This window comes from Sinocyclocheilus grahami, unplaced genomic scaffold, assembly GCF_001515645.1.
Source record: "Sinocyclocheilus grahami isolate Dianchi unplaced genomic scaffold, SAMN03320097.WGS_v1.1 scaffold920.1, whole genome shotgun sequence".
NCBI lineage: Eukaryota > Metazoa > Chordata > Actinopteri > Cypriniformes > Cyprinidae > Sinocyclocheilus > Sinocyclocheilus grahami.
In genome coordinates this window covers 171252-183992 of record NW_015506099.1, presented here as the reverse complement: position 1 = coordinate 183992, position 12741 = coordinate 171252, and the positions used below count along the sequence as shown (strand labels likewise).

Here is a 12741-nt window from a genome sequence, read left to right as displayed (position 1 = left end):
CTCTGGCTCAAATTGAAAAGGCTGAACAGATGACATTTTTTGTAACATAGCAGAATCAAAATAATGAAGCGGTGATCGGTGCAACCGTTTGACGTCACAGCCCAGAATGCACTGCGCTGTCAACAACAATGGTGGCCTACTACTACCGATTTTTTTAATACATTTTATAAGAACGAAGACATATTTTGTTAATTGTATATTATATTTCTATACTTTGGGGTAGAAATATAACTTTTTCTATACAACTGTAATCTAGTAAACCATACAAGTCTTAGTACCCTGGGATCCCTTTAAGACCTATTGAATCTGCATATAAAACATTAGAAATTAGATATTTGTTTAATTTTTATTGTGTGTTTGGCTGTTAAAACAAACAAATTATTTTTTGTTTGTCTCAATAAATTGGGTTAATTTAAAAATACAGTGGTTAAATTTAAAAAAAATTTCTATTGCTCTTTTTTTTTTAAATGTTATAAAAAAAGTCAATAATTATCGATACCGAACGATATGAAACATTATAACGTTGATAATATTTTTAGCTATATATCGCCCAGCTCTAAATGTAATGTCTGTAATTTGTTTTTTAAAGATATATGAAAACATTTTAACATAGTTGATGCTTGCACATTCAGTTGATCAGCAGTTTCTAGCCATGCAGCCTCTCTCGGGTTTTATGACAGCTGAACATTTTATGGTTAGTAGTAGAACATTAAAACATTACAATCTAAAATTGCTCTTTAAAGCATTAAAAACACTAAATTAAAAGTTAAAACCACTCAATTAAAGGAGTCATATGATGTTGCTAAAAAGAACATTATTTTGTGTATTTGGTGTAATGAAATGTGTTTATGCGGTTTAAGGTAAAAAAAAACACATTATTTTCCACATACTGTACATTATTGTTTCTCCTCTATGCCCCGCCTTTCTGAAACACGTCGATTTTTACAAAGCTCATTGGTCTGAGAAAGCGAGGTGTGCTCTGATTTGCCAACTATCCAGTACGTTGTGATTGGCCGAATATCTCAAGCATGTGATGGAAATGTTATGCCCCTTGCCATATTGTGATGATGCCCTGTCAGGCCGGAGTGACAAGACAAAAACATGAAAACCCATTATAAACGAGGCATTCGTTGCATCCAGTGGGGACATAATTATGGATTATAATGACTTATACTGTCTTTTTACGCGTTGCGTTGCATCGCGCCGCGTAAACATAAAACCATGTCTGCATTTGTGATCGGAAAAAATGACAAACAACAAGCACTACTCTACACTGCCCAAAAAACTCGCTTTAAATATATAAAATATAAAAACTCTTTAAATATAAAAGACGTACTTACTGTCTTTGAGTCAGAACAGCCGGCATTGTAGTCTACTCTTCCAGGAAACAGTCCTCCATAAAATGTGCTGCACACATCCGAATATTTGGGTTGAACTGTTCTGGAACAGTGTTGTAAATACAACTTAACCACTGATTTCTAGTCGTGTCCATTTTTGGAAGGACAAACAAAGTAGTTTCGCTTTCACAACGAAACAGCGTCACACACCGCGGCCTACAGGGAGCAGAGGCCAGGGGCTAGCGTGAGGAATGGCCGGAGGACTAGAGTGAGCAGAGGCGGCGGGCTTGAGAATGGCTTGGCCTGCGATTTCAATGAAGGAGCGTCCGGAAGGACATGTGACGACTCTGGGCTGGACTCCGCTTCGTCCACAGTGAAAGCCGATCCGGCGATCGACAGCACAAAGTTGTAGTATTTCCTCAGCAACCAGCACGGATCAGCTCCAGGCATGACGAAGCAGATATCATCCTCTTTTGGAAGACCAAACAAAGTAGTTTCACTTTTACAACGAAGCACACAGTGTCTTTACGACATGGCGGCGGAAACAACAAAACTACAGGGGGAATAAAAGTTATGCCTTCTTTCTTTCTGTGAACATTTGGGCGATGTTATGCAAATCTTCCCACATAGTGACATAGACATGTGGGGGCATGTTAGAACGAGCCGTTTTAGGTAAGCGTGGTTGACTCTTAACTCTTATAAAGAATATCTCTTTGGATTTGAGACTTTAGTCTTTGTAACTTTACAGATCTTCTTTATGCACCAAGAGCTTGTAATTGAAATCGCATCATATGACCCCTTTAAACAGCACAAATATTCGCTGTTTGCCATGGTGGATCGATTTGATCCATCATCAACATTAAGGGCTGCTTAAGAATAAGCGTGCACATCAAATTAACCGACTCATTGAATCTGGATTGAATTAGTGAGATTGCGTGAACTTAAATTGTCATTTATGAAATTGCTTTATTCCCGATTGATGTTAGGTTATTTCAAGTCAGGTTTTGTACTTTAATCCCTGCTTTTCTTAGCATCTTTATGAAACAGCCCCCAGGTTGGCCCGCCAGTTTCCACCAATGTTGAGCACTCCTCATTGATGGCAGATACAGTTCTAACTCAGAACTCCAAGAAACTCCTCATTCAAAATCAAAGAGAAATATGGAAGGGCAGGGAAGAAACAAAATAGCCTAAAAAATACCTTGCAAAGACAAGGCAGAAAAATCACAATTAATTAATTCCCATTTAACACCATTAACATTTCAGATGATCACTTTCAACACAATAAATGTTTTCAAATGCATCAATACACATTTATCAACACTTATTTCCTTTGTTAACATGTTTCCTTAAGAGAAATATAACTATATTAATGAAGAATAACGTCTTAGAATGACGTATATGCACTCGACTAGCTTATAGCTTGTAGCACATAAGCCCTTATGGTTAGCAAAAAATCCACATGAGCTACATTACTCTCATTGCACTCATAAATTTAGCAAACGTACAATACTTTTAAACTGCAAATCAACAGTCAATTTACCACTTTACTCACATTTCTTAACATATTTCACAAAAAAATATACATCACTGTATCATGAAATGGGGCCAACCTTCCTTTAATCCTTGAATGGTCCTATGAACCTGGGATCCCATTTGCATTGCACAACATCAGATGACCTTGTGGGCGAGACCTAGAATCCTAATGCTAAGCACAAATGGGGTAGGGAGCAAAAAAGTATTTGTTGCCATCAGCAACTAAAAACCAGAAGCAACTGCAAAATAACTCTAGGGTCCTGCCAGGAGTTCAGACAGTAATGTGTAGCTGTGATTACATTTGTGTTCATGTTTGGAAATGAAGAGAATAGGAATGGTGCATAGGAAAGGGAAATATGAATATTAAATAAATTGAGCAAGATATGGTGGTTGCTGCATCACGTCTTATTGGTTTAATTTGGCATTGGTGAGTGCTTTGAGGAAACTGTGCCAATGCAACAAGAGTGTCGATGTGGTGCATGGTGTTATTGTGGGCACTTGAAAATATGTGAATCATTCTAGATACCTTATTGTCTGAATTGTTTCGATTTTTATAACGCGCATTATCATTTCACACAGTGTGTGTTTGCTGTGTGAAAATTTGGTCTGATTTTTTGCATTGACCTGAACAAAAGCAGCTGACGAGCTGAATAAAAATGCAAGTTCACTTTCTGACAGAAGGTGACACTTATGGAACAACAGAAATACAGTAGTTACCATGGCTACCCCTGTGCACAAAGCAATGCACAACTTTGTTTCTGATGCCTACTTGTCACAGAAAAGAAAGTCAAACTCTCACACTCAAAATACTTAAATACCACAAAACTGACACAAAACGATGAAGTATACATGCCAGACCAATATGTGGCGTTGTAATTCTGCCACAGAGATACACTAAAAACGAAGAAGAAGACTTGGTCTATGTGCATAAAACTTGCGCGCGGTATACAAACGAACATGGAACAATACATTTATTAATCTGTGTTAATGTTAGTTAATAAAAAGACAATCGTTCAGTGTTTGTTCATGTTTTTGTTGCTGTTACGTGATGTAGCGGTTTCTGACTAGGGGCGAGACATGGGCTGAGGATGTAATTGTTTCAGAAAATATACGTTTTCAGATTTATGCACTCTGGCACCCGGTTTAAAAAAATATCGGTTTCACTCTCCCAAAACGCCGGATCTGTATGGACGAAATGCCTATACGATACAAAATTTGTGCATATACAGCTAAATGCGTCTCCCTGTGGACGGGGCCTGAGTCTGGTGGGGTTTTTTTTTTATTTGGACTAAATCATGCCAGCCCTGGAAATAGATTATTCTGTATTATTATTAATAATATTATATTATTCTTTACTGTAATTTTCATAACCAATTGGCAGCTGTTTTTTTCTTTATTAATAATATTATATTATTCTTTACTGTAATTTTCATAACCAATTGGCAGCTGTTTTTTTCTTTATTAAAGCATTAATTAATAATAATATCGTCGAGGTTTCTCAGTTTCTCAGTTTTCTCTGTTCCTATTGTATCTGAGGCCATGTCCACACGTACACGGGTATTTTTATAAATGAGTTTTTCCTACTTCCGTTTTTAAAAAAATCTAACACATGCTATGAAGCACTGTCAAGAGCATGCCAAACCAACAGGTGGCGATATAATCTCAACCGTAAAGCCATGTTGGCCAATCAGAAGCCTGAAAAAGTTTCCAGTAGGCGGAGATAGCAGCGCAGGCTCTGACGTCACAAGCCAAAAACTCTAGTTTCGCTGTCTACATGATAATACTGCAACCAGAGTTTTTGAAAATCTTCACCCTGGCAGGCGTTTTCATAAATGTTCCGTTTCAGTGACCTGGTGCTGCGTTTGTGTGTGGACGAACGGCCAAACCATGTAGAAAAAGCTGCGGTTTAAAAAATAACCGCGTTCGTGTGGACAGGGCCTGATACATCCCCTCTGTGTTAGCCCTTCTTCTGCAGCTCCCTTTTTAGTTCCCATGGTTACCTTTGTGAGTTCCCTTGACAACTTTCCCATTTATTACACGGCTCTGTGGAATACTTGATTCTGATTGGTCAGTCGCGACATTCCGAGGTATGTTATCCCTCGATAACAACCGGTAAAAGCTAATAACATAGGCTCATCCCGGTAACAGCAGTCGGCGCTGTACTCTTGCTTGAACTATTTTTTCTTGGTGGAAGCTTTGCGTTTGTTTAGCTAATAAAATATTAAAACTCGATTCAAAATGGTGTACAATTATTTAATTATGTCATCCTGGTATCGCGAACTCGCTCTCGTTTCATACAAACGCAGCTGCTGCCATTTTGCTATGATTGTTTTGTATGCTGTAATGGATTATAAGAGAACTAACAAACTGGTAAGGTTTTAAAACATTTTCGTCTTAATTTTACTTTTATTGCCTTAATTATTTTTGTGGTGAAATGTTGTGTAATAAGTGGTTTGATTGCACTGTTTCCTTAAATGTCCGTCCGTTTGAATATGCCGCTTGATCGCAACTGCTGTCTTTACGGAAGCTTTGCGTTCAAATATTTCAACTCAAATCAATATTTTGCGTCTAATTATTTACTTAAGTGGCAAATAGCCGTGTAATAAGCGGGATTACCCGCTTCGCGTTGGGGTCCTGATCACCCTGTCGGGGTTTATTCTGAGACAACAACCGGCTGGATGTACATTATCCCTTATATATATAGTCCTTGTGTTTTGCCTGCACAAACCAGCACAAACGAAGCACGAACAAACAAGACTATTTGGGGTGAATTTGGAGTATGTTGGGGGGCTGAGTGACCTCAGAATGACCTATAAATATTATTTTAATATCTAAAAAACCAAAGCAGCACAAACAAACATTTTTACGGCACAAACGGAGCACAAACGATTGAGACTATTTTGCCGACGTTTTGCGTTGGGTGGGGGGCCAAATTCACAGAGGTCTGCAACCCCTAAAAATATTGCTAATTTAGCTAACCATGCTCCCCATGCTCCCCATGCTCCTAACTTTAGATCAAACCAATCCCACATTTGATTATCTGTTCCAGCGTTTTCTTTAAATTCAATCCTTAGGTCTTTCAATTTGGTCATTACTTCAGTGAATGCACCTTCTGGAGCAGTATTATTTGGTATGTATGTACAGCATTGATCCCCAAACATAACTTTTTTTTTTGGATTATTTTTTCAGCTAGCAAATAATCCAAAATTATTCTATTTTGCAATGTCATTCTGCTCATTGCATCCAGTTGCTCTCCTAAAAGTGATAAGGCCTGATCAGTGTAATTAATAAATCTTTGCTGATTGTAATATGTGTAATCCAGATGAATATTGATTCAATCCCTGATTTGACTTCATCTCTTGCTTTAAACTCATAAGGTATACCTCTAGGTTGACCAGTTTAATCTATATAAACAGCAGGGTCTTTTTCATAGGCTCTTTTAGATCTGGATTTTTCTTCATTTGTTGCTTCTTCTTCTAGAGAGATGTGACTCATTTTATGTGTCAGCATAACCCTAGTACATAATCCTCACCATTTTTCTGGTAATGTTGGCAAGAGGCCATATTCTAATCCACACATCCACCATATGTCTGCCAATGTAATATCGATTTCATCAAATATTGGTGGTGGGCCTTCTTTTATCACTAAATAGTCATTTTTACATTGTGGAATTTTCCATATTTTGCTGCATTTCCCTTCAAATCTTCCTATGTCAATATTTCCCTTCTCATAACATTCAAATTCTTGATCTGCCATTAATTGTATTTTTCCTTGTGACTTTTGTATTTTTTCCTGTATTATTGGCCATTTACGGGTTTGTATACACTGTAATTCAGTTGCTTCTCTGTAGTTTGTTGTAGATTGGAGAAACTGGCTCCAATATGGGCAAAATGCCATTTTTTGGGTACAGTTTTTAAAGGTATTTATTTCTCTGCCCCTTTCTATAAAGCATGCACTTCCCATTTTTACTACATCTAACCCCATTGCACTAGATAGTCCTGGACACTTCTTAAACCATTCATCATGAAATATTCGACAACTAGAGCTGTGTATAGGTATTGGTACAATATATAGAATTGGTCTTGCTTCAAAGCAAACTAAGCAGTTTTCCCATTTCTCTTTTTTTCTGCTGTGTAATTTACCCATTTATACAATTATTGTCTTCTGCCTTTCCCCATAATATATCTGAATTGCCCATTCTCTTATAAGTAATATTATGGTTGTCAATTACAATGTGTCTACCTTGTCTAGATACTTTTTCCTCCTTATCTAGTTCTTGTTCTTTTTGGATTAAGTCAAAGCCACTGCCAGATTCAACTGAGGGGCTGAAAGTTGATTCTAGGGAAGTCTGGGTGCTGTTGGCTACAGCTTGAGCTTGTAGAATTAGATGCATTAGGCATGTGATGATCATCAGATATGTTGTCAGACTTATTCTTTCTCCTCTCCTGTTTGTGAATGTGAGCTCCTTGTGGATCTTTATTTGAGCTTTCATCAGATTGCACTTCATCTTGTGTCTCTGGTCTCAACCCGTAAGCATTTCATGCAGTGTAAGCAGTACAAATATTCTACAACTACTGTATATAAGTATTAAATGAAGTATAAATCTGAAAAAGTTCAATGCTCAAAGCAATATTAGCGATGGTTCTGGTGCCGGAGAGCTCTTCAGGTGGTCTCGAAGCAACATCAGATTTCATCATCGCACTTCAGTCCTTTATAGACAGCAGGTGGATCCATATGTATTGTGACATCATACTGGAAATCCCCTAAGAAGTTGTTTATGAAAGGCCTTGCATCTTCTCATTTTTCTTCTTTGGGATTTTTTGCACTGCTTTCTTTTACGCTTTGTCTGAAACACACCGAGGTAATGCCCACCTTCTTTTTTCTTCAATGCTCTTGCAAATACATCTCTAGCTGTGCTCTTGCTTATACATGTTATAAATGTTTTCTTAATAAATGCTTAAAACAACAAGTGTGATGTTTTACTTAATAAACAATATTAATAAAACAAATATAAAACAAATACAATAACATGTGTGGTGTATTTCTTAATAAACCACTTTCTCAATACAATAATTACAATAACGTGGTGTATTTCTTAATAAACCGCTTTCTTAATAAATCAAATACAATATCATGTGTGGTGTCTTTCTCAATAAACCACTTTCTCAATAAAACAATACCAATAACAATTGTATTTGGTTACAATACAAAGGTATTACATAAGAAGTAAAGGCATACTTGCAATAGGACAATTCCTTAATTTCCTCTACAACATGCAACAGTTACAAATTTGCCTGTATGAAGCCTTCCCAGGAAATAAACAAAATAGTACACCCTTAGATATAATATATTAACTAAATATAATAAACAATGAGGCAGGGTAATTGTATTCTTATGCATATTACACAACAATATATAATCAATCATTGCAGTAAGTTCAGACAGCCAAAACCTAAAATCATATAGACAAGGATATAATTATTTTTAAATAACCATTTTAAGAAAATCAGTGTCTGGTGCAGTAACAGAATAATAAAAAATAAAAAAAAACTTTATTTTTTAAAACAATGCTGTAATCTAGTCAAATTTAATTTGCATTTGACATATTGCAATTGACATATTTATGAGGCTTAAAACAAAACATACACATAAGAGGTATAAACATTTGCATATAAATGTAAATTATAAAATGATATGCCAAATCAATGTCTGGATGGTTTACTGTGCGTAATGCAGAAAGGTGTAATAAATACAGGCTATTATTTCTTATTTATTTCTAATTGCAACAAGTCATTGTCTTATATAATGTAGTCATTGTATTTTATAATTTATATAATGCAGATCCAGAATATGGCTGTCATAGAGAGAGTTACTATAAGTGCAGTCCAATGCTATACTGCACAGAGCAGAAATAGAGGTTTAGACTGACCCACCAACACATAGTAGTGCTGCTATTGTGATAATGACATGGGAATCCATCAGGGCACAGAACTGTATTTTTGCTTTCAGTTTCATCAGTTGTTATGAAAGCAATCCTCAGTACCCATGGCCAAGGAATATGTTTTAGCTTAAAGTCTTTATTTTCACTGTTTACAGACAAAATACTTTCAGATACTTATCTGTTGGTTTATTTATTTATTTTACTTTTATCTGTTGGTACATCATTTTATATCAGAAATGTATTTATTGAACCCAACCGCTGGGTCAAAACAACCCAATAGCTGGGTTTGTCCCTTTTTAACCCAGCACTGGGTTATATTTAACCCAGCATTTTTTAGAGTGTGTCTTTGAGTTTAAAGATAAGATTTATGAAGACTTCCCTATCATTTGTTTTTTTGTATTTTTATCTGGTTTTAGTAATATTATGTAACATTTTGGTATAAATATGCAAAATAGTAAACCAAAACTTGAAGCTAAAATAGCAAATATCTGTACAGCTACAGTAAATTTTCCAGGAGAACTGACATAAGCTGGGATAAATGTGAGCCAGACAGCACAGAATATGAGCATACTGAATGTGATGAACTTGGCTTCATTGAAGTTGTCAGGGAGCTTCCGAGCAAAAAAAGCCAGAACAAAACACAAGATTGATAGCAGGCCAGTATAACCCAGAACAGCCCAAAAACCAACAGCTGAACCTAAGTTACATTCTAGGATGATCTTTTCTCTGTAATAGCTCAAATTCATGTACGGGAAAGGTGGGGATATTGTTAACCAAAGCACACAGATAATCACCTGTATTAATGTTAAGGAAACAACACTGAGTCTCTGTTGAAAAGGCCCAAACCATTTCATGACATTACTTCCTGGAAGTGTAGCCCGGAATGCCATTAATACCACTATTGTTTTCCCCAAAACACAAGAGATGCAAAGGACAAAAGTGATCCCAAATGCTGTGTGACGTAACATACAGGACCATTCAGTGGGCCGACCAATGAAAGTAAGTGAACAGAGAAAACACAGTGAGAGTGAGAAGAGCAACAAGAAGCTCAGCTCTGAGTTGTTGGCTCTTACGATAGGTGTTTCCTTATGAAGATAAAACAGAAAATATATTACTGCCGTTAATAACACCCCAAAGAAGGAGAAAATACAAAGCACCTTTCCCATGATTTCTGTATAGGAAAGGAATTCAACCACTTTTAATACACATTTGTCTTTGCTTTCATTTGACCAGTACTCCAAATCACAAGGAAAACAGTCATTAGAATCTGTGAAGGAAGAAAAAAAAGGAGAGTATTATATATTATAATATGTTCATGAGAGGTATTCAGTGTTTCTTTTTCTTTTCTTTTTTTTTACCAGTTACATTGTTGATTTCTCCCTCTGCACATGGAATGCAGTCATAACAGCAGATAGGTTGTCCTTTTAGCACAGCCTTTCTAGTGCCAGGGGGGCAGCTTTCACTGCACACGGACACAGGCAACTATGCAAAAATAATTTGTCACACACAACATGACGATTTAAAATCTTAAATTAATTGATTGTCTCCATGAAATAATTGCTTTTATGCTTTATGCTATGTTTTTTTATGCTTTTATGCAATTGCTTTATACATATTTCATACACGCTTGTAACTGTTCTTCAGTTGTTCTTCTTTTCATAATTAAACGGTTATATGAGATGCCCCCTTATAATTGATTATATAATATTGATATACCTCTCCAGTGTTTCTTGCCCATAAGACACGTTCCTGATTGACCCGAAGACGCTGTTCTGAAGACAGTGAGCTGTCATACACTCCCACATGCTCAAACTGCATACCTCCATTCCCAGCAGGCTGCCAGTTCACCAGGTCATATCTCGCCACTGGATCACCACTTGCATCAAAGAAAATTTCTTCACCTGTTTTAACAGTGAATCTCACATCCATCATATACGCCAACATCTGAGGGGAAAGACCAGAAACATAATTTGTTTCAGTATGATTTTCTACTATTATGTTTTTTGCTCTTATATACCTTTTGTGGTGTGGGTTGTTCTTTTGTGCTACTGTTGCTGGATGATTTCAAGTCCTTTAATACGTTATGTAATGTATGTGCTACAGCATACACTGCAGTGTACACTTTATTTGCTATTCGTAGCTCTGATACATCAGTAAATTCGTTTTGCAGCTCTGCCAGTTTCTCTGAGCCAGTACAGGCACCACTACCAGTGGTCCTGAAAGAGCACTGAAAAGTTGTTTCCCAGAATTCTTTTAAAATTTCATTGTTTGGTTCTTGATCAGGGTGCACATTAACTAGGAACTCTCGCAAGCCCATAAGTTTGGCATTTGCTATAGCAAAACCCAAAGCTCCAGAAAGTAAAGTGTACTCCTTTGTTTCTGCAAGAGTTCGAGAAGTGATCCAGGATTCACTGCCAACCCACTGCAGCCCAGTGATGTTGTGTTGCACCATTACTTTCAGGAGGGGAACAAAATCTCCTAATGCAACAAAAGCCACCACCACCCTGGCGGTGCCCTTCTTTATCACTTCTAGTGTCTTCAGAAACTGCTCTTTTGGATCGGTGCTTAATATGGCCTCTGAGTATTCAATACAAACCCCCTCTTGTTTTGCAGTCTCCTCAAATGCTGCAATGCCGTTATTACCATAGTCTCCACGACTCCTGACCGTCCCAACCCAGGTCCAGCCAAAGTGCTTTACAAGCTGAGCCAGTGCTCTGCTTTGGTAATAATCACTGGGTATTGTTCTGAAGAAGGATGGATATCTTTTTCTGTTACTCAGGCAAGCACATGTGGCAAAATGACTGATCTACAAGAAACATAACCACTTCATATCATTGCTATACAAATAACATAATTTTCATAAACATTACAAACGCTACAATCTAAACATTGCTTTCTATATTTACAACAATTTATTTTAATTTTAATTCAAAGCATTTATAAATGGTGCATGTTCCTGTGCTTCATCCTACGCTGATTCAACATGATAACAAGGAGCGGATAAGTAAGAGTTCTTACAACAGGTATGCTGAAAGGACCAACTACTGAAGCCAGTGCTATGGTGGGAGAGGAGTTTGACTCTCCAACAATGGCATAAACAGCTGGTGGTCTAGAGCAGGATGTATCACTCAAAGTTTGTTTATAACCATTCATCAAAGACATGCTTGAAAGAATAGTCTGATCAATAGAGCTACATGAATCATATATATTATAGCCCAAAGAAACACCAGGTAGCAGGTGTGTGCTATTATTTATCTCCTCAATAGCAAAAATCAGTGTCTGAGCAAATTTAAACCCACGCAAGTTGAAGCTGTGGAAATAGAGCATCAGTTATGTGTATTTCATTCTTGCAAGATCATCAGAATTATTTATTTCGTTATTTTTAAAGAATTTATATTGTCAACTCCAAAGAGTTGTTTTCATACAGACCTGCCACATGTTGTTGGTTCTGGTTTGGATGTGAAGGTATGCATCTTTAACAGAGCACTTCTGTGGAATGATAAAACCGCCCCAATATTGACATCTTTTTGTGCAGAAAGTAGAGGGAGGACAGGCTGACCAAGCAGTCTGCATACTTGTGCTGAAGCTGGAACACATACCCCATACACCAAGAGCAGTAGTTGTAGCAGTGACACAGTCCTCTTTGCCATGCCAATATATATGCGGGGCAGGAACCTCTGAGAAAGAAAAGGGACAGTGCTTCCTTTTATTGTGTCTTCATATGCCCATTGGGGTTGGCACATTGAATTCTCAACTATGGTTTGGCTATATTATGTGTACAGATTTTATTGTATTTGCCCAGATTTTCTTATTCCACCCTAAAGTTTCAGAGGTTGTAAATTGCAAAGACCCCAAACTTGATGGAATGGTTTTCAATTACTACTCAGACAAGAGCACACAAATCCAGTCCACTGTGTAGCGCTATAATAA

The 12741-nt window shown here is 37.0% G+C and overlaps 1 protein-coding gene across 1 annotated transcript; it reads right to left on the bottom strand.

The window, feature by feature from the left end:
* Positions 1 to 9176: 9176 nt before the first annotated feature.
* On the bottom strand, positions 9177 to 12461 carry LOC107564270 (extracellular calcium-sensing receptor-like). Its single transcript, XM_016249301.1, has 6 exons — positions 12241 to 12461; positions 11830 to 12121; positions 10829 to 11617; positions 10528 to 10755; positions 10170 to 10293; positions 9177 to 10078 (listed from the first exon to the last, which is right to left on the bottom strand). Exons 1-6 carry the CDS (start codon positions 12459 to 12461, stop codon positions 9177 to 9179), a joined length of 2556 nt encoding a protein of 851 aa, XP_016104787.1.
* Between the last annotated feature and the right edge of the window lie 280 nt (positions 12462 to 12741).